Below are 24,744 nucleotides of genomic sequence, written 5' to 3'. Positions count from 1 at the left end.
TTAAAACCAACACAACTCCATGGGCCGGGTCTGGCTTTTAGGCCTCAAGTATATGAATTCTGAGGTGAAACCTCCCTCTTTTTAACTTAAGAATTTCTTACATCCGGGGGAACTCCCCGGCGGTCCAGTGGTTAGGACTCTGCGCTCTCACTAAATTTCTTACATTCTGAGTGTTGGATTTCTGTCACTTGGGTTTCAAGAAAAAGAGAACGGTGCCCCCTGGTTCTCAGGGGTGTGTGCGTGCATCGGGGGTGACGGCGTTTGGGACGAGGGGGACAGGGGGAGGGGGCTGACGCTGGATCACACCCGCTTCTCGGGGAGTCCAGGCAGCTGCTCAGCTAGCGAACACACAGGCCACTTCTATGAAACATTTATTTCCTTTAAAACCTCCAGAAACATGCCAGAAAATCTCAAGACGGGGATGGGGCTGGGGGGTGGGGGGAGATAATAAAGAATAAAAAAATCCAAATGAAACAAATCAACATATGAAAAAAAAAAAAAAAGAAGAAAACCCTGCTGCTATCTTCAGCCATCAGATAGAACACCAAACTCAAATTAAATAGATGTGCTTTGCAGAGATCCTTTAGAAATAACAGACAACAAAACCCAAAATCATAATTTACACTTGTCGATGTACATGATTAGGTCCCCAAAATGATTCAAATGATCTGAAGATATGAGGAGACAACTTAAAAAAACAAACAAACAAACAGAAACGGGTGGGGGAGGGGTGAGCCCCAGGTTAAGGTCTGAGGAAAGGGTGTGGGGTGGTTAAGTGGTCCTGGAGAACCCTTCCCAAAAGGGACCCGGGAAGAGGGGCAGAGACATCACAGTAGTTGGCCAGGGCTGAGGACCCGGCAGGCCCCCCTCGCAAACCACAGGTGAGGGAGAGGAGATGGCAGACCTGAGGGCCTTTCTCGCGGGGCTGCAGTGCCGCCAGAGGGTGATGGCAGGGAGGCGCGACGAGGGTCCTTTTCTCTTGCTCCTTCAACGTCCGTGTCCCGTGTGGTCGGTCCCCAGAGCCTCCTTCCCTGAGGTTTCTGGCCCCAGAGAGGAGGCGGCGGGGTCTCCGGACGGGGCTGGCCCTCCGGGTGCTGGCCCCCGGCCGGAGCGTGCTGCTCTCAGCTGGGCCCCCCGGCCTGTCTGCCCACCCTGCCTCCGTCCCCAGCCCACGGGGGACGCGCCTCGATCCTCAGCTTGAGGTTGGGGGAATCCACAGACTGTGGCCGTACAGACTTGTTCTGGCGCAACTCCACATGAAAAAATAAATATATATATATATTTTTTTTTGTTTGTTTGTTTTTAAAGGAGAAAAAGAAACTGTTTCCTGGGTGAACAGCGTAGTACCACACCGGCTTCGCTGCCTGGCAAGCTGCCCCTTGTTGCCTTGAGAGAACCAGCGTCTTGTGGGGTTCGCACAGCAAGGCGCTCCCCGGGGAGCACAGTGACGGTGTCGGTGTCCGACGTTGCTGCTGCTACTGCGGGGCCTACGGGATGGGCCGAGGGGCTTTGCAAAGGGAAACAAAAGCGGAGAGGAGAGGGAGGCTGCCTCCCTCCGGCCCGGACCTGACGGCTCCGTGGAGTCCCTCCTGGTGCCCGGGAGGGGCCGGGGCTGATGGAGCCGGGGAGGAGGAGGGGTGGGCCGTGCCGGCTCCGCCGCTGGGCCTGGCCGGGTCAGCAGCTCGCAGGCGGAGGGGCCCAGGTGCCGTGGCCTCTGGCAGTCAAGGGACTGGTAGACAAAGACTGGAGAAATGGTCCCGAGCGTGCAAATACCTTCCCCCTCAAAGAAGTTAACTCTGGATGCTGGGGTTTCCTCGCTCCACCCTGGGACCCCCCAAGAAAATAAGTCAAACTCTAAGAAAGTGCTCCTGGTTGCTTTTTGGAGGACAGGGTAGGGAGGGGGCAATGTCCATGCTTTCTGGAGCCAGTGCACCAGGAACCAAGAGCCCTGGCCTGCTTCCACGCCGGCCCGCACCTCTCCGGGCGTGAGGGAGAGCGGGCTGGTTTCCCACCGTGATTTCTCAGGCAGGGGTCTTGGCCCCATAAGCCCAGACGCTGCTGTACGTGGTGAAGAAACCCGGTCTGGGGATTCCTGGAGCTGTGGGGTTTGGAGACTCACTCCTGCCCTCCACCCCCTTCCTACAGCTTCTAATGGCTTGGTCCTAGGAAGAGGCTGGATGCGGATGGCACGATGGGACCCTGAGGGCAGTGTGGGCGTGGCCCAGCCCCCAGGAACCTCAGGTGGCGGCTCAGAGGGAGGCCGGAGACCACGTCACCCTCTGGGGCTCGAGGGCCAGGAGCGGACCCCAGCTCACAGCCCGGTGAGGCCTCCCTCAGGTCCCACTGCCACCCCGAGTGTCCGTGTCCACGGGAGGGCGGGGGGGCCCTGGCTGCATAGCTCGGTCACGCCTGCAGCCAGAAGCCGGGCTGAAGGACAGGAGAGCAGGAGCCCCAGGTCTGCCCAGGCGGAGGGGTGGAGGTGGCCGCCTCTCCACCTCAGAGTTCCTTCTTTTCCCTGCAGAAGATCTCGGCGAACTTGCGTAGCTGCTCGCTGGCGGCCTGGGACTCCTCCTGCAACCGCTGGTTGTTCTGCCTCAGGCTGGCCACCTCCGACTGCAGCACGGCCTTGTCCTGCTTCTCCTGCGGGGGCGGGGGCTGCCGTCAGCGGGCGCACCTTGAACGGCTCCCCGGGGCCTGCGAGCCCTGCTAGGCCGTGGTTTAGAGCCAGGCTGCCAGGGTTCAAACCCCAGCTCTGCTTCTCAACAGCTGAGCAACCTCGGGCAAGTCTGGGCCCCAGTTTCCTCCGCTCTGAAAGGGGCAGTTGAGAGGTCTCCCTGAGGTCACATATGTTGAGCTCTTAGAACACAGCCTGACGTGCAGTAACTGACAAACGTCACCGTAATTAGGAGCACCTCATTCCACCCTCACAGCCACCCAAGGGTTGGGGACTGTTGTTACCCCCATTTTCCTGGAAGAGGAGACCAGACCTCACACAGCAAGTAGGGGGCTGGGATGGGGATGCAGGGCCGCCCTTCCAGGACAGTGTAACATGCTCAGGCAGTGACTTGTGCAAGGTCACACAGCATTAAGTGGTGGGGTGGGATTTGAACCTGTGCCCCTATGACTCCTGTGCTTGAGACTCCCATGTTCTACTCGGCCACCTTTTGGCTTTTTACCCAAACATATATAAAACGGCAAGTGAAAGTCTCTTCCACTCTTATTTCCCCTCACTCTTCCACACCCTGGAGATAAGTACAAGGAACAATCTGGAATGTCGCCTTCTAGATACCCCTCTGATCCATAGCTGTTAAACATTTGTTAAGTATGACGATGTTCTAGGAAACGGTTTTGCAACTTGCTTAATTTTCTGCTTGAGTTACCGGACTTCTTTTGTATGTTAGTAAATATATAGATTTCTGTTACTACTTTAATTGGCTGCAGAACATTCCGCTGCACGGGTGTCCTGTCATTTATATAACCAGTCTCCTGTTGACGGACAGCTGCACTGGCTCCAATTTTTCATCACCAGCGGTGCAGCAGCGAACATCCTTGCTCATGGGTTTCTTTCTGCCCGTGCCTGAAATTCTGTTGGACAAGTTCCCACAGTGAAACTGCTGGGTCGACAAGGTACGCAATTACAGTTTTGACAAATATTGTCCGATTGCCCTCCAAAAAGGCTGGGCCAATTTATTCTCCCTCCAAGAGGGTATGAGGGTTTCTCTGTGTGCTTTACCAGTCTTCCCTACTGTCACTTTTTACTCTTCGCTCATGACTACATTCAAAGCTGGGTGGCCTCCCCCAGAAGAGATGGGGTGTGGGTGGGGACGGGTGCCTCAGCCTCGCTGTCCCCCGCCACCCTCCGGGGGGCCGGGAAGTGCAGTGGGGAGGTGCGGGCCACGTGAAGCGCCTGCTTGGCAGCCTTACCTTCTGGAGGTCCGTGTGCAGCTGTTTCAGCATCACCTCCAGTTGGTACACCTTGCCCGTCAGATCCAGCGGTGGCCCCTCACTGGAAAGGCAGGGGGCGGGGTCAGGCTCTAGGCCCACAGCTGGGAGGAGCCCGGGATACAGGCTCCCTCTTGTCCCTGAGGCTCTGGGGAGCCCTTTTCTTGCTGGAGTCCCAAGGGATGCCTGGAGGAGAAGGCCACGCTCCACCTGGCGAGGGCACGTCTGTGGATGTGGATGCGGGTCGTGGGAGCACCAGGCCTGCCGTGTGTGCATTCCGCCCGAGGATGGACCGTGCGTGTGCTTTTGGGAGAGACTCCCCCCACGTATGACCACCTCAGGCGGCACAGTACGAAGAACACCCCCCCCACGCCCATCCACCGAGCCCCCGGCAGGCCCGAGCATCGCTCCGGCACACGGGGCATGTAAGTGGGCAAACGGACGGGAGAGCCTGCCTGGTGGACAGGATCAGTAACGGTACGGACAATAACAGCCCCCGTTACAGAGAGCCCACCCTGTACTGCATGAGGTCTCACCTAACAGGGCGGACGGTGGTTTCCCCACTGGACAGAGGGGAAACCCAGGCTCAGGCGGGGACTCTGCACCCAGGACCCCAGCCTGTGGCTCCCCCTCTGTGCAGATTCCCCAGGCCTGGGCCCACCTGGCCCCTGCAGAGGAGGGCGGGCAGCCGAGAAGGCTCTGCTGGGCGCTGTGGGAACGCACACACCCGGTAGGGGTGCCGGGGCCGGGGGGGCGCGTGGGCCGCAGCAGACGAGAGGGAGACGGGGGGGTCTCCGCCTAAGAAGGGGAGAGGACTCGGCCCTCCCGCCTCTCCCACCCTTTCCTCCCTGCTGGTGCTGCATCTTGGGGAGCTGCAGCCACAAGGGGAGACAGGAGGCAGGTGGAGGGAGGTCATCAGTTCAGGGCAAAAGGCGTCTGGGAGCGTGCCCGGAGGTCCCGCCATTTCCACACCCACCCTGCTCCTACCCCTGCCGCGCTGCCCCATCTGTAACCACCCAGCTCTGCTATTATACTGGGGCCAGTCTTTGGTGGAGGTTGAGTTCTAAAGCCACTGTGTGAAGCAAAAAACAAGGAGAGTCAAAACCACCCTCGAAAATCGCTTGAACTGCCCATCAAGTACAGTGCACGACTGTTGTATACAGAACCCTGCACGGTGAGGTGTGCAGATGAGTGTGAAATGCACTACTGAAATCCACGGACATGCAAACATGCCATTTCCATCCTCTCCCCCTCTTTGTAGTTCTATTTTCTGCCAAGCTGGTGCAGTTGAATCTGCTGCACTACATGTGAGATGACACATGTGAGATGCCCGCCTCCCCGTCCTCCTCCCTCCCCCGGAAGCCTCGTGAGGGCAGGGCTTGGGCCTCCATCACCACTGTGTCCCCAGACAGCCCAGCACGGGGCCTGCCGGGGAAGAGTGAGAGGTAAATGTCAGGGGAAGATGTGCATAATTTAGGAACCTGCAGAGGAGGAGACCCGGGGGCAGACAGACGGGAGGCTGAAGGCCGGGAGCGGGCAGACAGAGGGGGCAGACGAGAGGCCCGCGGGCGGGGGGGGGGGAGACTGCGGGGCACTACTTAGCGATTTTCCAAGTTGGCAGTGAAACAATCCTGAGGGCTGATCACAGGGCTGACCCCGACTTGGTCCCTGCTGGGCCCCAGCACGTGGATTAGTCCGAAGTCTGTCAGGTGAGAGGGGCGGTTGCTCCCCCAGCTACTGCCAAGGGGGCCTCTCACCCAGCGTGGGGGAAGGGAACCTCACCTCATGGTAGGGGTAGTCCTGGGGGTCGGGGGCCCCCTCTCCAGGCTCAGGTGGCTGTGGACAGGACTGTGCGCTGGCGGGATGTCCGGGCTCAGAGCTGGGTCGTTGAGAGAGAAGAGCGAGACGGCTCTTTGCACTGCCGGGGAGAGGGGGGCGGTGGTCGGCAGGGCTCCCGGCTCCTCCTCACACCACCCCCTCCCCCCAATGACCAACCCCTCCCTGGAAACTCCAGGACATTGCCAATCACACCCCGGTGAGATCACACAGGCATTTAGGATGGATTCTTGCCAAAATACCAAACCAAATCAGGACACAAACAACAATAACCCGTCCTGCTTCTGAGCAAGCCGCCAGACCCGATGACCAGTTTATGCAAAATACAAGGGATAGAGAAAGAAATTAAGTTGCGGCGTGGGGAAGTGACCACCCAAATCGGGCAGAAGCAACCTGGTTTCGTCAATAAATAAATGGTAGGGGAAAAAATGGCCAGAAGTGGATGGGGTTGACGCCGTGTGATGAGGACGTGGGGATTCATCATCCTAGTTCTGAGAATGTGAAACTTCAAAAGCAAAAAGGAAAGCGCAACAGAGAATATCATGGATACGGAAGAGAGAAAAAAATCTCTGCCCATTAAAGCAAAGATTCCCGGGTCCCACCCCAGACACGTGACTGGCTCTGGGGGAGGGGCCCGAGCGCCTGCATTTTCAGATGGGACCATTAGGTGATCCTTCTACAATGGCAAGAACTGGCGACAGTCCTGTTGCATCCAAAAAGCAGCTGGCTGAGTGAGCCCTAGGACAGCCAGACAATGGAATGTGTGGGGAGTGAACAACTAGAGGAGGGGGTGCGTGTTGCCCTGTGGGGAGAGGGCACCGCTACCTGGCAAAGGCGGGCTCCTTTACATCTCTGTGCTCTTTATATCTCTGTGCTCAAAGAACAGTGCAGTGAAAACCCAAATACCCTTCCGCAAGACCCACCCACTGTTAACGGTTTGCCACACTTATTTTCTGCGTGTGTGTGTGTGTGTGTGTGTGTGTGTGTGTGTATTTTATTCCCCAACCATGTGAGAGTAAATTGCCAACATCCTGGTACTTCATCTCTGTGTACTTTACTACCCATCTCCAAAAAGTAAAGACATGCTCCTATATAATCATGAAACAACATCGTACTCAGGAAATTTAACATTTATATGGTATTACTGTCTAATAGATAGTCATCTTGAAATTTCTCCAATTCTCTAAATAACATCCTTTATAGCTGTGGTTTTCTATCTTGGATACAATATTTCTTCTCTTCGAAAATACTTTTCTATAAACAGTTTCAAACAGGCCCCAAAGCAGAGAAGAGAGCATCACGGGTCCTCATGAACCCATCGCCAGTTTCAACACTTTTCAACATACTCTGGTTCCCTCCCTTGCACTCTCTTTGGTTTTTTTATTCCCCTGATCACTCCTCTCCTTTACTTTTTAAAAAACGGCTTATTGTGGTTTAACCAACATACGACCCACTGGCGCATGCTGAGAAGTGTACAATCTGGCCCGGTGACTGTGGCAGCCGAGCCTCAGTCGCCTCATCTGTAAACGGGATCCGAATACATCCCTCAGGCTGAAGAGCGGAAGAGATGATGTTTGTGAAGAGATGATGTTTGTGAAGTGGTAACGTGCTGGCTGAGGAGATGCTCCGTAACGTCACTGTGGCACAGAGTCACCTCCTTCGGGAAGTGCCCCCCACCCCCGAGCTCATCGGGCCTCTGGACGGCAGCGCTGGGCCACCGCCTGGCAGCCACTCCCCACTGGTTCTGGAGCGTAAGGCCGCGGTACCCCTGAGGCCGGGCCTTGTATCCTCTGTCGCTCTCCCTCCTACCATGCCCTCCCCACCCCACAGGCCTGACTGCCTTCATCCCGTGGCTTGGGGAGAGGCTGCAGGACAGGATGGAAGCAATGAATGGAAGCAAAGAGGGAGGAGCTTCCTCCAGGGCCACCTGTCAGATGTGGGCTGGCTCACACATGGAAATAAGAAGGATGTGTATCGTATGGGTCTGGTTTAACAGATCCTGCTCCGTGCCAGACCCGTGCTGGGCACCCAGTGGTGACTGAGACAGCCCCGGGTCTTGCCATCATTAGAAAGCCAGGGCACAGGCAGAGGGGTCAGGGCTATAGGAGCCCAGAGGAGGTGCCTGATCCAGACTAAGGGATATCAGGGAAGGCTTCCTGGAGGAGGGACAGCAAAGCTGTGGCCTAAAAGATGAAAAATGAGCCAGAAGAATATGTTCTTGTCTGTCAGGGTTTCACAGATGAGGGAACTGAGGCTTAGAAAGGTAAAGCCGCTTGCCCAAGGTCACACGGGAGAGAAGTGGCAGAGACTGCCAGCTGTCCCTCATGGCTTTTCTTTCCCCTTCTCGGTAATAACACATCACAAATTTCAGCCTCGCACGAGGCCTCACACCCCAGCTTGCCCTGGAACAAGGTGTGGCCGTGACACTCTGACCAACGGGAAGCAAGTGTAGGAGGAGTATAAGGCTTTGGGAAATGTCCTCAAAGGGAGGGGATGTCTCCCCCGCTGGTCAGAGCTGGACATGATGGCCAGAGCTCTAGTGGCCTGACTGTGAGGGTGAGGCCCCCCAGGAATGGCAGAGCAGGCGCGGAAGGGGCTTGAGCTGTAGTACGTTTGTGGAAGCGCCACACCAGCCCCCGACTGCCCACCCCAGGCATTTTTACTGCATAAAACCTTGTTTGTTTAAGCCATTGTTAATTTGGATTTTCTGCCACTTGCAGCCAAAGTACGTCTAAGCACAATTTGGATTATGGCAATTCTGCACGGTAATAATAACAGCAAGTCCTGTCTGCTGAGCGCGTGTTCCGTGCCTGACACGTTTTACCCACAGGCTCCCCCCGCGGCTCCGGGCAGTGGGGTACAGTCTCACCCCAGCTTTGGAGACAAGGTAACTGGGGGAGGCGGACAGATGAAGACATTTGCCCAGGACTGCACGGTGACCAAGGGACAGGGCAGGGTGTGAGCCCTGCTCCCCCTCATTCTGGAACCCGAGTGCGTCCCCCTTCAAAGCCCCAAGACCCTCCGTGGATCCTTCCAGAACAGAGAAGGGAGGAGGGGTCTGGCGGGGCTGGGTGGAAGGTGCCTACCTTCGTATGCCTTGGCTGCGTTTACGAGGCTGGACCACTCAAGGCCAGCAGCCGTGTCGGGCAGCGGCATCATCCCTGGGTCCAGGCGCCGCAGGGGCCGGTCCCGCCCATCGGCCAGTGAGAGCTCGGAGGCTGAGATGGTGGCTGGGTGGGGAGAGCGGAGAGGGGAGATGGGGGAGTGAGGATGTGGGAGAAACAAAGAAATTAACACGTTATGTTACACTTCACATACAATTATGTAACATTATGTAACTGTTATACCTGTTACATATAATTAAACGAGTACACTATATTTATTAGATGATAAATGCCAGGGAAAACATCCAGCAGGGTAAGGGGGTAGGAGCGTTGGATGTTTACGTAGGTACGATTTTAGGGTGCTGGGGGAGGCCTCGCTGAGAAGATGGCCTTTGCACAAAGCTCTGAAGGAAGGGAGGCGGGGCGGGGCGGGGGCACCTGGAGGAAGAGCATTCTGGGCAGCTGAAACAGCCAGTGAAAAAGCCCTGAGGCAGGAACGTGCCTAGAGGTTTAAGAAACATTGAGGGGGCCCGCGTGGCTGGGACAGGAGAGGCAGAGAGCAGTGGGAGGTGAAGTCACAGGTGACAGTGCTGGACTGGGGGGCCCTGTGGGCCATGGTGAGAACTTTCTCTTTTCCCCTGGGTGACAGGGAGCCACAGGTGGGCTCTGAGCAGGAAGGAGTGTGACCCGTCACAGGTGTCCAGAGGGTCCCTCTGGCTTCGTGTGGGGGACAGACGGTGGGCGGGGGGAGCAGGGAGCAGGGAGGCAGCGGGGAGGCTCCTGCGATGGTCCAGGAGTGAGATGAGGGCGGACAGGACCAGGTGGGGCTGCAGGAACAAGTGGACGGATCCTGGGTCTATTTTGTAGGTGGAGTCAATAGTATTTCCTGAGAGTAGATGTGGGCATGAGAAAGAGAAGGGTCCAGGATGACTTCAAGATCTTGGAGCTGGCACCAAGATGGGGAAGGCTGGGGGTGGGATCAAAAGTTAGTTTCTGGGGGCGTGAGTGTGAGATGCCTCAGACACCTGTGGGGCGCTGGCCACGTGAGTTTTGGAGTGGAGGAGAGAGTGCCAGGCTGCAGATACAATGTGGGGCGCTTCAGCGTATGGATGACGTTTAGACGTGGCAGAGTCACCGTGGGGAGACCTGGTCGGTTCAGGTATGACACGTCGGGCAGAGAAAGAGTCTCAGGGTGTTGGAAGTGACAGATGGCACAAGCACTGCGCCAACAGCTGCATTTGCTGCAGAGGTAGAGCGAGACCCCCGTGCTGGGCTTAGGCCCTCGGCCTCAGCTCACCGAGGCCTCACAGCCCCTGAAGGGAAGGGGACAGAGGATGACAGTGAAGCATAGAGGTCAGGAAGTGACTGAGGCAGGAAAAGCCATGTCCCCCCCCCAACGAGCGTGTCCTCTCTCCGGGCACCATGCGGGGTGTTACAGGGATCATCTCAGAGTCCCACCTCCAATTAGCCGGGAGGGAGGTGCCGCTACGACCCCGTGAGGCGGAGGGGCACCCTACACTCAGGGCGGGAAGCTCCCTTGCGTGCAGACTCACGCTCGCCGGTAGTGGCACTTGGGTGTGACACGTGGGGTCTGACACTGACCCTGCTCTAAGCCCAACCCCACACGGCTCTGGTGTTCAGAGGGTCCCTGTTAATATCCTCTTTTAACCCTGCTCTCTAGTCCAGAGGCACAGACCTGACTGATGACAGATTAGAACGCTCGCTCCTGGTGACAGCACACTAACAGAAAAATGCATGAACAGCTAGTGGTTTTTTTCAGCGCTTACTGCATATCAGGCATTGGGCTTAGTGTTTTCCACGAAGAACTTGTTTGATTCTCGGATTAACCCAGTGAAGTGGGCACTATTTTTGCCCACGTTTTTACAGGCACAGAGAGGTTACAGCTGTGACTTCAGGACCTGGGCTACAAACTTGAGCCATCCAGCTCTCAGGACGTGTGGTGCTAGTAAGTGTTGCCCAGTGAATGAAAGCACAGGGGAATGAATGAGGGCAGGAAGGATGTCGAGCCCTTGACCTCCATGCTCTCCATCTCCAGCCTCCTAGCATCTCACTACTGAGTGGGTGAGGGTTGCGGGAGCAGCTGCCACAGCCAAGCAAGCTATCAGCGGGCGCTGCTGTGAGAGGCTCCTTGGCATGGAGAGCCCTTCATCCGTGAAGCCCAGGCCTGGGCTGACGGCATCTCTTCAGCCCCGACGTGGCTTGGGAAGGGCTCTCGAGCAGGCGTGGAGAGGTGGACAGGCCCAGGGCCCCCGGCCACACTGAGGCCAGATGGGACTCTCTGTGGTTCAGGGGGACAGGGGAGTCAGACGGGCAAAGAGAGGTATATGTGTGTGCTTCATGAGACAGAGGGCCCTGGGCTGTGGTCCCCACAGGGACCCAGACAACCCTGGGCCCGGCTCTTAGGGAGCCCCCAGTCCAAAAGGGGAGACAGACTCATTCCCACAGTGACAGCCCGGAGTGAGTGGGGCTGTGATGGGAAAACGTAAGGCAGAGTGAGCAGGATGGGATGGGAGCAAGCCAGGGGGCTGTGGGGGCCCAGAGGAGGCGTCTGACTCAGCCTGGCAGCCTGGTTGGGGAAGGAGGATTCCCTGGAGGCAGCGGCATCTTTTTTTTTTTTTGATGTGGGCCATTTTTTTAAAAATTAATTAATTTATTTTTGGCTGTGTTGGGTCTTTGTTGCTGCATGCGGGCTTTCTCTAGTTGCAGCGAGCGGGGGCTACTCTTCGTTGCGGTGCACGGGTTTCTCATTGTGGTGGCTTCTCTTGTTGCGAAGCACAGGCTCTAGGCACATGGGCTTCAGTAGTTATGGCACGCAGGCTCAGTAGTTGTGGCTTGCGGGCTCTAGAGCGCAGACTCAGTAGTTGTGACGCACAGGCTTAGTTGCTCCGTGGCATGTGGGATCTTCCTGGACCAGGGGTTGAACCCGTGTCCCCTGCACTGGCAGGTGGATTCTTAATCACTGTGCTACCAGGGAAGTCCCTGATGCGGACCATTTTTAAAGTCTTTGTTGAATTTGTCACAATATTGCCTCTGTTTTCTTTCTTTGTTTTTTTTTTGGCCCAAAGGCATGTGGGATCTTAGCTCCCCAACCAGGGATCGAACCCACACCCCCTGCATTAGAAGGCGAAGTCTTAACCACTGGACCGCCAGGGAAGTCCTGGCGGCGGCATCTTAGTTGAGACTGAAAGGATGAGGCAGAGCTAGTCAGGGGCATTCTGTCTGCCTTGTGTGGGTCTGTGATCTCTGTGCATATTACCCCTGCCCTGGCCCCCCTCTCGCCTTCTCCTCACGACGTGTCAAATGCCTACTATGTGCCAGGCCCTGCCTTCAGCACGGACAGGGCAGTATAGGCAAGATGCAAATGAAGGAGACACAGAGTGAAGCTGAGGGAAGCAAGAGGAACTGCCATGAAGCTCAGCCCCACAAGGGCAGGGCTGCTCTGACGTGCTCTAGTGCCTAGAGCAGAGCCCCGCCCAGAGGAGGTGCTCAAGAAACACCTGTGGAACAAAGGCAATGGAGGGGCAGGCCGGGTGCCCTGGAGTTTAAGATGGGAGGGATGACCCAGGCTGGAGCTTAAGGGAGGCCTCTAGAGCAATAACTGAGCAAAGCCCTGAAGGAGAAGCAGGAGTTAGGTATCAAGAACCGGGTTAGGGGAAGAGCATGGCCAGCAGAGGGACCAGCCATGTGGAATGCCTTGAGGCGAGAGAGTGGGGGACAGAAGGATCCAAGGGAGGGTACTGTGAAGTGGAGGGACTGAGGTGGGGCCCCATGGTGGGAGCCCCAAAACACCAGGGCAAGGAGTATGGACCCAGATACTAGGTTAATGGGGAGCCATGGAAGAATTTTAAGGGGGGAGATAGAACCCCTCAAAAAAGTCCCAGAGCCTCCTCCAACCCATTCCCTGCAACGTACAAAAGGGTTCCATCTAGATGCTACAGGGCACAGGCCCTCAGCTGAAACCCTTGGGGCGGACACATCTCTGAAGTCAAGATTTGTTGGGATTTGATAAAGCACGATGCGCTATATACACATACACACCCAGAAAGGTCAGCAGTACCCCCATTCAACACTCAACGAAGTGCTTCCTCAACGAAGCAACTGATCGTTCACACCAAGTGGGGTAAAGAAGGACCATAAACAGCCTCACATCCATGCAGGTCGAGCACTGCTGCCCAGTGAACTTGGCCCAAACTTCTGCTTTGCCTTTCAGTTTCAGAGCCTTTGGGGTTGTGGATAAGGGATTACAGGGTGGGCTGAAGGCACGGCCAACCCCAGCCAGTGCACAGCTTTTTGATGGGGGCCGTGTGCACAGCGCCCCCTTCACTAATTATTTGCTGATGCTGGTCACACCCCTGTACCCCCTTCCCTTCAAGAGCTGGCAGGCCTGGGGGACGTCACTTACATAAATAAATATTCACGAGGCGATTTGCTTGGTGCTGGAACACGGAGCTGGGGAAGGGGGGCAGCTAATAGAAACCCTCGATCCTCAGGACCCTAGGGATGAGCTCTCCAGTCTGGAGACACCTAGAGAGACTAACGCCCTCTCTCTGGTCTCAGATGACCCCAATCCTTGGGTGCCCCCATTCCTAGGTGACCCCCAGGAGACCCCTGATGCTTGGGCAACAACCCCTTGCTCTGTGGGTGACACCCGGTGCTCAATCATCAGGGCCCCCTGAAGCTCCCGTGCACTTCGGTTCCCTCCGTCAGCTGACTCTGACACTGATGACCCCCAGTCTTTGACCTCTAGGTGATCTGCGTGCTCGTGCCCCCTGCTTCCCACCCCCTCACCCCCAACCAGCTCCTGGGTGCCCGGGCTCACATTTCTTCTCCGGGAAGCCGTTGCCGGTGGCAGGGATGGTGCTGGGGCCGCCGGGCGGGTGGGCGTGCTGGTGCTGGCGGCGGGCGGGCAGTGTGCTGGAGGGGAAGGCGCAGGTGCTGGTGAAGAGCACGTCGCTGGGCAGGCCCGGCTCCAGGCCGGCAGGGTTGGCAAAGCTGGGCTCCCGACGCCCGCTGCACAGGCTCTCGTCCGACAGCGTCCGCTGCAGGCTCTTCTGTGGCGACTGCTGCCAAGACAGGGATGGGAGGCGGGACGCCAGGCGTGGTCACGGCCAGGCCCAGGGTCGCCGTCCTCAGAGGCTTCTTCCTGTCCGGGACATCTGCGGTCTTTACCCAACCAGCATCCATTTCTGCTCCCTTTTTGGTCAACGTACTCCAATTTTCTCCTGGGGATTCCTCCTCCCCCCCCCTCTGCAACCCACCTTATTCTGGAAGGCCGACCCCACCCTCCAGCTCCAGGTGAGGTCAGGGAAGGCAGGGTGACCCGAGCTGGAGCTTGAGAGCCAGTCATTGGTGGGGACCAGGCGGGACAGAGTGCTGGCTTCCCCCAGAGCTCAGGCTGGTGGGAGGGAACCCTGGAGAGACTGCTGCCACCCAGGTCCCCACAAGAGAGCTCGCAGCCAACAAGAGGGCGGCAGGGACAAGAGGGAAAAGAAGCAGGGGATGTGTGAAGGGACTGAGGACGCCTGCTGTTTTGGCCTCCCCCCACCCCTGGGTCACAAGAGCCTAAATGCACCCTGGGCCCCGCTCCTGCACTCCTGGTCCTGTGGTCCGGGGGTGGTGGGGGCTGCTTCCACCCTGGGCTCCACGAGAAGGACGTGAGAGCCAGTAAGAGCATGCCGGTCCAGTCACGTGAGCTGCGGTGGGGATAAATCCCCTGCAAGCCTGCCAGGCTGGATCACGCTGTGATCCTGCCCGACCAGCTCGACGTCCTGACTCCTGGCTGCGGAGCCACACACCCAAACAGGCCGGCAGGTGCCGCGGGCAGAGGCGGTGGGCAGGCAGAGGCAGTCCTCCTCCCCACGCCAGCCTGTCTGACTGTGTGTGTGTGGGGGGGCAGGGGCGGGGCAGCCTCTACGTACTCTGGCGTCTCTCTCCTGCTCGGGTGCCAGGTTGTCCATGATGATGAGTTTCTTCAGGTCGTCCTCGATGGTGGACTTGTAGTTCTTCCGGGGAGAGCGGAGGTCTCGGAGGGAGGCCCTCAACCGCGGCTGCCCAAAGACGTTTTTGGTGTTGCTGTCCACCTGCCTGGAATGAGGGTCATGGTCAAGGTCAGAGGGGTCTCGGGAGGCTCAAGCTGCTTCTCAAGGTTGTCCTGACCCAGGAAGGCTGGCCGCCACTGGGCGAGTGACCACAGCTTCTCCACAACATCTGGTGAAAGTGGGACAGAGGAGAGACTTGGTTTATTCTCTCCCCTCGCTCATCCCACAGATGTTGCCTGGGAACCCACCCTGTGCCATGCGTGTTCTCGGCAGGGGGAGGGGGGGATACAGCGGTGAATGTGAAGCTGACTCCAGTCAGAGAGACTGACAATGAATAAATGAGTAAAGACAGAGACCCCATAATGTGAGGTAGAGAGAGGTATTCTGAAGAGCAAATGGATAGGGATCGCTGGGGATGGAGGCTGGCTTTTCTGAGGGGATGACATCGGAGTGGAAACTTGGAGAGAGGAAGGCAGGAATCCACCTGGTATTGTAGAAGAGGACACAGGGCAGAGGGAACAGCAAGTGTTGGGCTGTGAGGTGGGAACAGGCTCGGTGAGTTTGCGGAGTGGCGGGGATGAGTAGCTGAGGGGGAGGAGGTGAGGCCTGGGAGGCGCTGGGGCAGATGTTCTGGAACATATGAGCCACAGAGGGGACTTGGGGTTGCATCTAGGGAGCCTCTGATCTGTTGAGTGCTAGGTCCTGATGTGCATTTTAGAAGGGCCTCAGACAGAAAAGTGACCCTCATGGAAGCAGGGAGACAGTGAGGAAGGGAGGCAGTTGTTCAGGTGGGAGACTGGGGTGGCCTGGACCAGGGGTTCCAACCACAGAAGAGGGATGGGGTCCCACAGAGGGAGAATCCCCCAAACGGACCAGTCCCTTTGGGCAAGTACAGGGCCAAAGGCAGCAGACCCCTGGCCTGAGTGCTCCAGGGCCTGGCACCAGATCTCCCTAACTTTGGTTTCCTCATCCACCACATGGGGTAAGACAGCTCACACATCACGGGGTGGCTGGGAGGATCCAGACATGAGGTACCTGCACCTGTTCCTGCCGTGGGACCCTGGGCCAAGTCACACCACTCCTCTGATCCTTGGTTTGCTCATCTGGAAAACACGCTGACCTCACAGCATTTTGGGGTTTGCTGCAAAGCGCTTGGCCAGCACCTCACGGAACAGACAATGGGGAAATGAGAGCTGCTCTTGTAACTGTTCACCTGAGGCGGCCCGGCGCCCTGAGCTGCACACGGTCCTCTCCTGCTGCTCCTAATCCCCTCCGCTGGCTCCGCAGGCCGTCATCCCCGGCTCCCGGGCCCTCTCCTGGCCAAGGCTGGCTCCTGGGGGCTCTGTGTCCTCCACTCCTGGGACTTCCCCTGAGATCTCCTCTTGCCTTCTGATTCCGGCCCAGCCTTTGGGATCAGGTTTTACTTCCCCAGTGAAAACTAGATCCCTCACCTGAGGTGCTGCCACCCCCCAGGAAAGAAATAACGACAGCTAAGAGGAGCACAGCACCAGGCACGATCCACCAGCCCGAGGGCTCCACGTGTGCGAACCTGTGAAACCTGCGCAGCAGCCCTCCCTGGGAGCCACTATTACTAGCATCTCCATTTTACAGGTGGGAAACTGAGGCACAGAGAGATGAAGTAACTGTCCAAAGTCACACAGCCTATGAATGGAGGAGCCAGGATGCCAGCCAAGGCCACCAGGCCTCAGAGCCCATGGTGTCACGATCACGCTTGGCTGTCACGTTTGTACCATAGAGGTGGCATATGAAAGCTGTACAGTATGTGGAGCATAATCACATTTGGTTTAATAATATGCTTTTATATGCTGAAAAAAAATTCTGGAAGCAATTATGAACGATTACTTCTGGGAAGTAGGAGTCTTATTAGGCGGTGGAAAAATGAGATTTTTACTTTTCATCTGATACAACACCCTTCTGAACTGTCTGAATTTATTTTGCTATAATCATGTGTTATAACAATAATAATATAAAAACTAGAGCTGACACCTAGACTTCATCATTTTGTAACTCAAGAAAGAAAAAGAATCCTTGAACCCAGGAAGAAATAAGATATCTTGGGCTCTTGAGGGTATTGAAGTCTACGTTTTTTTCTCATTTTCTCAGCTGCCAGCCTTGGGATTTTAACAAAGGAAGGAAGAAAAGGTAGTAAGTTTTTTCTTGTTAGGTCGTATTCCTTCTCAAATGAGAATTCCAGGTCTAGGGTAATTCTGGCTCTGTCATTATTAGGGAAGTATGCTCTTTGGGCAAAGGAAAAGCGTTCTATCCAAAAGAGAGAAATAGAGACACAAAGAGAGAAAGAGACGTATACAGCCCAGAGTACATGTTGCTCCCTTGGGAGCTGGAAGGGGATTCACCCCTCCCTCTTCCCTTTTGATTTTGCCATTTCCCAGAATCCTCTGCACAAGGGGAGTATGTGACTCAGCGCAGGGCGCGCCTGAGCCCATCAACCTGGTGAGGGAGCAGGCCGGGCCTCCAGCTCATCCACCGCAATAAAGGGGCGCCGTCCCCGAGGCTCCCCTCTGCAAGGGGTGTAAAATGACCTGCTGAAAACTTTAAAACGTGCACTTTCTCTACCCTGGGAGTTCTACATCTGGGAGTGTGTCCTTTAATGTGCCAGGTGTACGGGGACCCATGTGTGCCAGGTGTGCGGGGACACTTCATGGGGTCCTGTCTATGGAGCAAACAGAATTGGTCAGCAGGGGAAGGGCGAGGCCCCACAGGGAGGGACAGTGGCATCACAGAATACTACTATCTAGCTGCTGAAGAGAAGTGGAGTTGGTCCACATGACATGGGAAGAGGTTTGCCCAGATATATGTCATGGGAGTAAAGAAGTGGTACTTATGGTGCGAAATCATTTTTAGAAAACAAAACTCACACACTGCTTAGCTTGGTATACTTAAGTTTACCAAAGTCTCAGCTCCAAAGGTGGATATGTGGGGATTCACTTCCTAAAAATGTTCCTCACCACAGCCCACGAGGTCCGAAACAATCTGTCCTGCCCGGTCTCAGCCCTCATCTCCTCCCACACAGGCTTCCCAAGGTTCCTTAAACATGCCAGGCATGTTCCTGCCTCAGGGCCTTTGCACTGGCTGCTCTGTCTGCCTAGAGCGCCCTCCCCAGGATTCCCCGTGAATGGCAGCTTCTCATCCATCCAGCTTGGCTCAACTGTCACCTTCTCACCTCCCCTGGCCACCTGACCTTCTGGTGCTCCCTCCCAGCCCAGGTGAGTTCCAACACGCAATCCTGTGCTACTTCTTCACTGTGTCCATCTCATGATGATTTGTCCTGTGTGCTTGTGTTTGTGGTTCCACTCCTCCCACCTGACTCAGAGCCTTCTGTATTCTACGTCCAGTGTTGGGAACAAGACCTGCCACATTGCAGGCACTCCAAATTAGTTGTTAAATGTGTATCACATGGAACCAACCTTCCTTCCAACCAACCAGCCAACCTCCCTACCCATCTTCTTCCTTCCTTCCAACCTTCCTTACTCTCTCCTTTCTTTTTCCAACAAGCTTAAATGACTTTTATAAAACAGGAAAAAGTATAGAGATACTTTACTCTCTATACTTTAAAAAGTCAAGCCAAAAGAACACAACTATTCCTTCCCTGCTCTGTTTGGGTTCATTTGCTAAATTGCCTTCCCAGCTCCCAGGACCTCCAGGACTCCTAATTCTACAGCGGAAGCCTGGCTCACTGGAAGAAATACTGCTAGAACCTTCTCCCCTGACCCTCAACTCCACACCTATCTATCCACTGCAAGTTCCACATGGCTGACACTGTTAGTGGGCTGCTGGGACATGTCTAAAGAGAAAAAGTATGATGAAATTCAGTTTGGAGAGTCAAACTGATCATTTTTGCCCTTATTCACTTTCTTCTGAAAGAATTTTCCAATGTATTTTCTTTTTTTTTTTTAATTTATTTTTGGCTACGTTGGGTCTTCGTTGCTGCGCGCAGGCTTTCTCTAGCTGTGGCGAATGGGGGCTACTCTTTGTTGTGGTGCGCAGGCCCCAGAGCACACAGGCTTCAGTAGTTGCAGCATGTGGGCTCAGTAGTTGTGGCACACGGGCTCTAGGGCATGTGGGCTTCAGTAGTTGTGGCGTGCTGGCTCAGTAGTTGTGGCTTGCAGGCTCTAGAGCACTGGCTCAGTAGTTGTGGCGCACGGGCTTAGTTGCTCCGTGGCATGTGGGATCTTCCTGGACCAGGGATCGAACCCGTGTCCCCTGCATTGGCAGGCGGATTCTTAACCACTGCACCACCAGGGAAGTCCCCCAATGTATTTTCTAAATTGAAAATTTTAAGCAATAATTTACAATGGCATTACTTCCAGGTTAAAAAAAAAAACCAAACCAAACTGGGCTTGTGCATCTCTGATCTTTTTCCTTCTTCTCAAGATCTCTGGTCTCCATAAATGCTTAAACCTAATGACCTCTGAGGATAAAATGGACTATTCTCTGACTGCGAAAAAGAATGAGATCAACTTCTATGTACTAATACGGAACTGTCGCTGAGCTAAGAGCAAGTGAAAAAAGCTGGAGCACGGACAGGAGGTGACCACATGGATAAATAAAAAGGGGCGTAAGGGAAGCAACATTCAATCACGTGTGCTCAGTCATGTTCGGAACATTTCTGTAAGGGTGCAGAATAAATGAAACAATGGTTGCTTCTGGGGAGGGGAGCTGGATGGCAGGGGGCCAGGGAAGGGAGAGAGGCCTGGTTTCCACTGCAAACCCTTTTGTACTAGTTTGGTTTTTATCCTGTGCATGTTTTACCTTCTAAAACACAAATGAAGAAAACATCCAGGAGGAGGTACCCTCTCTCAAGGTTCTGACTGACAGCATTGGACAGAGCCTCTAACTTGCTCATGTTGTCTGAACTTGCATTTGCCACACTGTGGAATTAAACCACTCACATTAGAAAAGAAAAAGGAAGACAGAAAAATTACAAAGAAGGCTCTGCAGTTAGGACCCGGACAACAGCAACTTCTTTCTCCCGTGACAGAAGCGCCAGGAGTGGAAGGCGACCAATGGCTCCGACTTGTCTGGGCCCGATCCCAGCTGACTTGGAGCTCTGGCCTCCAACTGGGGCGGCTCCCTTGGGGCCGGGTTAATTAAGCTAATTAGCACCACTGTCAGCCAGCCCGAGCTGGGGGTTCTGCCAACCTCGCTGGCGAGGACACTCACCAGGTCTGCATCTCAGGCAGCAGGTGGATTTTCCTGGAAGGGTGGCTGGAAGAGGCCGGTGGGAGTGGGGGACAACGCTGCCGTGGGGTGGGGATGCTGTCCCTTCCGGGGCTGCACTGAGCTGGCCCCAGGGCCCCTAAACGCGAGGAAGGAGGGAGCCCGAAAGCCAGGTGTCAACCACTAGATGCCAGTGCCTGTCAGCCCAGCCAACGCTGACCGGGCACTTCCCCATGCCTCACTGCCTCCTCACGCCACCTCTGGGAGGCAGGCACTCCTGTCTTCCCCTTTCGAGGCTGGGGGACCGAGGCGCAGTGAGCTGAGGACACTCAGAACCCACACCTGCCAGACGCGCTGAGCCGCCCGAGATTTGCTCACGGTGAACACAGTGCCAAGTGTGCATGCAACACGGTGACGGCGGCTCTGCGGGATGCAGGCCCTCACCCTGGGGCCGGTGCGTCCCACGGGGCTACATTCCTTTCTCAGGGCCATCACCTCCATCACCTCGCTCTACTGGTGGAGCACTGATGCTCCGAGAGCACCGTTCTGAAACGGTGACAGCGGAGTCGGACTGGGGGCTTGACTCGGGGGACTGCTCGTGACTGCAGTGGTGGTAACGGCAGCAGCAGCAAAGCTCACCTCCTGAGCGCTCACTCTCTCCCAGGCCCCAGGCTGCCCTTCACACACATTACTTCATCTCATCCCCTCAGTGGCCCTACATAAGGCAGGGCTGCCCTTTTTTTTTTTTAATTAATTAATTAATTAATTAATTTATTTTTGGCTGTGTTGGGTCTTCGTTGCTGCGCACGGGCTTTCTCTAGTTGTGGCCAGTGGGGGCTACTCTTCGCTGCAGTGTGCAGGCTTCTCATTGCGGTGGCTTCTCTTGTTGCAGAGCATGGCCTCTAGGCGTGCGGGCTTCAGCAGTTGTGGCACGCGGGCCCAGTAGTTGTGGCTCGCGGGCTCTAGAGCGCAGGCTCAGTAGTTGTGGCGCACGGGCTTAGCTGCTCCGCGGCATGTGGGATCTTCCCGGACCAGAGAGCGAACCCGTGTCCCTTGCATTGGCAGGTGGATTCTTAACCACTGCGTCATCAGGGAAGTTTCAGGGCTGCCCTTCTTAAGGATGAGGACGTTTGGGGCCTGGGTCCTCAGGCGTGACCTGGGGGCTTAGCCTCCCAACCACCACTCCACCTTAAGGCAACAAACAGGCTGTTTCCTAGGGCCTGCCCCCTCCTCACTGGGCCTGCCAGCAGGGACGGGGGCCAGCAGGGCAGCAACACGCCAGCCTTTCAGTTGGGCTGAGACCAGCCTGGCGGGGAGGAGGTGCCCAGGACGGCTGAGGACGCAGGGCCGCTGGTTCTGCCTCCTGCTCCGCAGGCTCCAGCCTGGCAACCCATCGGCCTAGTCGCCCCTCACCGCTAAGCCCTGTGCAGCTCAACCTCGGTGCTGGGGTCCTCACATGGATTAACTCAGGAAATCCTCACAACTGGGAGGTAGGGAGGACCGTCAGGCCAGTTTAAAGAGAGGGAAACTGAGGGGTTAAGGAGGGGGTAAGCAGCCGATGAGGGAATCCCACCCCGACCCCCATGCTGTTCTGTTCCTCTACTGGTTGGGAGAAGGCAGTCCAGTAAATTCAGCGTCTTGGGACAAAGCGGTCAAAACGGGGCTGTCAGGCCATCTCCCAAGGCAGAGCTGCTGGCCCGTCCCACAGAGTTGACCGCGGCCTGCAGCAGAGGGGCCGAGGTGAGGGACCTTCCGTGGCAGGTGCTCTCGGTCCCCTCAGTGTCCCCTCTGTCCTTCACCAGCTCACTCTGTCTTTCGTTTAACAGACCACGCGCCCAAATCCAAGAAGTCAGTCCTCAGAAAATGCGCGTCACTGCCTTGGATGCACGTCTTCCCCGAGCCTCTCCCAAGACGAGATGCTCTGTTAGTTATCTTTCTGGGCGTGAATCCTGGTTCTGCCACTTGCAGCTGGGTGACCTGGGCTACGCACTTCTGGCTGTGCCTCGGTCTCTTCCTCTGGAAGTTGCCGGGAGGATCAATGGGGCCGGGTTGGTACAGCCCTAGCCAGCAGCCTGGCTGAAAGGCAGTGCCCCCGTGTCGGCCGCAGCCACTTATCATTCCTCTGGGGATGCATTAGAGGTCCCTGACCAGAATCAATGAGAAAGGAGGCAGATTTGGTAATTACTCCTTTGGGGATAATCTCATAATATGTGGTGACCTGTGGGGACAAATTACAAAACCAACAACCAAAATATGTGCAGTTTTTGACCTTAACTGAGTGAATTTGGGCAAGTGACTTAACCGTTCTGTACCTCGATTTTTCTTATCTGGAAAATGGGATACAAAGTACCTACACCTCATTGTTCTGTAGTGAAGATTGAATGAGTTAAAGTAGGTACAGGGCTTATGACAGTACTTGGCAGGGGAGGTATCAGTAAACGTAGGTAAATAAGTTATGCAAATGAGTTCTTGTGCCTTGGGATAAAATTTCAGCAACAGAATTACAGATTAAAAAAAAAACAAACGTTTTAGCCTCAAATAATTTAGCTGGAAGTAAAGACAATGTTTTCTGGAAAACTAGGTTAGGTGACTCAGAAGTGTCTTTAAATGACAAAGATATTGTCTCCAAAATGCTCAGGGAGAGTTTGAATAAAACAGCTTTCCGAAATGGGAGTGTGTGGACAAAAGCATGAATTCTAAATTAACATGTTATTTTATGCATGTGATTTGAAAAATGTATCTGTAACTAAATTAATAAACATAAGAAACCATGAAACTATTTTGTGTCCCCCAGTATTTTATATATTTAGTTTACATGTTTACACAACACACATACATATGTAAAAAGCCTTCTTTGGATTTTATGTTGGGAAAAGGGGGGCTGCTGTTTGTTTACGGTTGTCACGTATCCAGGTATGTTTTCTGAGTGCCTACTATGTATGTGCTGGGCCCTGGATGGGGCTTGGGTGTCTCTGCTCTCCCAGAACCCTCAGTCCAGTGGGCCGACAGGGAGGAAGCAAGCCTCTAGGAAACGACTGCCTGATGTGCCCTGGGACAGAGGCTGAGGAAGGGAAGAAGCGTGAGGTCAGTGGGAGGGATGAGCCTGGTGTGGGGGATGGGACAGCTTCTCCGAGGATGGTGTGTCTGTGTTGAGACCTGAGGGGTGGTGTTACGGGTCCCCCAAGCAAAAGAGATGTTGAAGTCCTAACCCCTAGTGTCTCAGAAGGTGACCTGATTTGGAAATAGGGTCTTTACAGAGGTCATCAAGGTCAAATGAGGCAATTAGGATCGACCCTAATCTAATGACTGGTGTCCTTATAAAAGGAGGAAATGTGAACACAGAGACACGCACACAGGGAGAAGGCCATGTGAAGACGAAGGCAGGGGTTGGGGTGATGCACCTACACGCCTAGGAATCCCACAGATTGCCAGCAAGTCAACCAGAAGCTGGGAGAGAGGCGGGGAACAGAGCCTTCCTCACAGCCCGCAGAGGGAACCAACCCTGCTGACACCCTGACTCCGACTTCCAGCCTCCAGAACTCCGAGAAAATACATTTCTGCTGTTGAGCCACTTGGTCTGCGGTACTTTGTTATGGCAGCCCTAGCAAACTACAGATGGGCAGCAGTGAGCCAGGTGGGGCTGAGGGGGACCCGGGCAGGAGGAACAGCACACACGCCGGGGAAGGCCAGAGCAGCTGCCCTCATGGAGCACAGTGGGGTCAACAGGGCCTGACCCTCCGGCCACCCTGAAAAGTGGGAGCCTTACTGTATTTTTGGGGTTACAGTGAGAATGAAGTGAGATATGAGGCTCATACCTTCCATTCACTGACGGAGCACCCACACAGTGCCAGGTGGCTACAAGTCAAGGCAGAGTCACCTGCTTTCCAGTGGGAGAAATGAGCACTGGAACAGAGACCAGTGATAGAATGACGGCAGGGGCTACAGAAGGCTGGGAAGGCCCGTCTGAGGAGGTGGCATTGGACCAAACCCCTCCCCTCCCCGAGACAGCCACAGATGTGGGGGAAGAGCATTCCAGGGACCGGAGAGAGCCAGTGCAATGGCCCTGAGGTCAGCCTGTACTTGGCAAGTCTGAGGAGTGGGAAGAGGCCAGGTGGCTGGAGTGGAGTGAGTGCAGGCGAGAGTGGGAGGGGATGAGGGCAGAGGGGTGACAGGGCAGGTCATGCAGGGTCCAGGTGGGATTTTGGGCAAAGCACACGCTGCCCTAGTGCCTGGTACGATATATGTGCTCTGTAAATGTGAGCCTTTATCATTAATCCTGGGAGCGGGGCAAGACACTGGAGGTTTTAATCAGGGGAGCGAAGGACCCAAATCTAGTTTTCCGGGTGCCCCCAGCTGTTAGTGAGGTGCGTGGACTGGATTCTCAGCTTGCTTCCCTGCCCACATCTCCAGGGATCCCGTTTCTGTCTCCTGATACCTCTCTCCTTAGGAGCTCTGTGTCAGCACACATCTGAATGGCCCCAACCAGGTCATGAAAGAGGACATCACCGAGAACAGGACGGAGAAGGGCAGACCCCCCCAAACCCAACTGAAGAGGAGCCTTGGACCGAGCTTCCTAGGCTCTGATCCAAGCTCCGTCCCTTCCC

The 24,744-nt window shown here is 55.4% G+C and overlaps 1 protein-coding gene across 7 annotated transcripts in view; it reads right to left on the bottom strand.

Moving 5' to 3' along the window:
• Positions 1 to 355: 355 nt before the first annotated feature.
• SIPA1L3 (signal induced proliferation associated 1 like 3) overlaps positions 356 to 24,744 on the bottom strand; it is a 238,199-nt gene continuing 213,810 nt past the window's right edge. For 3 of the 7 annotated variants that reach the window (XM_082367251.1, XM_082367249.1, XM_082367250.1), the window contains 6 exons: positions 14,822 to 14,987; positions 13,723 to 13,966; positions 8,865 to 9,008; positions 5,725 to 5,860; positions 3,925 to 4,006; positions 356 to 2,640 (listed from right to left, as the gene is read on the bottom strand). In XM_082367251.1, the coding sequence (XP_082223377.1) occupies positions 2,497 to 2,640; positions 3,925 to 4,006; positions 5,725 to 5,860; positions 8,865 to 9,008; positions 13,723 to 13,966; positions 14,822 to 14,987 (916 nt within the window). In that variant the 3' untranslated portion in view covers positions 356 to 2,496. The other 4 variants (XM_082367253.1, XM_082367252.1, XM_082367254.1 and 1 more) reach the window with 4 other exon arrangements.

The sequence above is a fragment of the Balaenoptera borealis genome, assembly GCF_965194805.1.
Source record: "Balaenoptera borealis genome assembly, chromosome: 19".
Lineage (NCBI taxonomy): Eukaryota > Metazoa > Chordata > Mammalia > Artiodactyla > Balaenopteridae > Balaenoptera > Balaenoptera borealis.
This window is presented reverse-complemented; position numbering and strand designations above follow the sequence as displayed.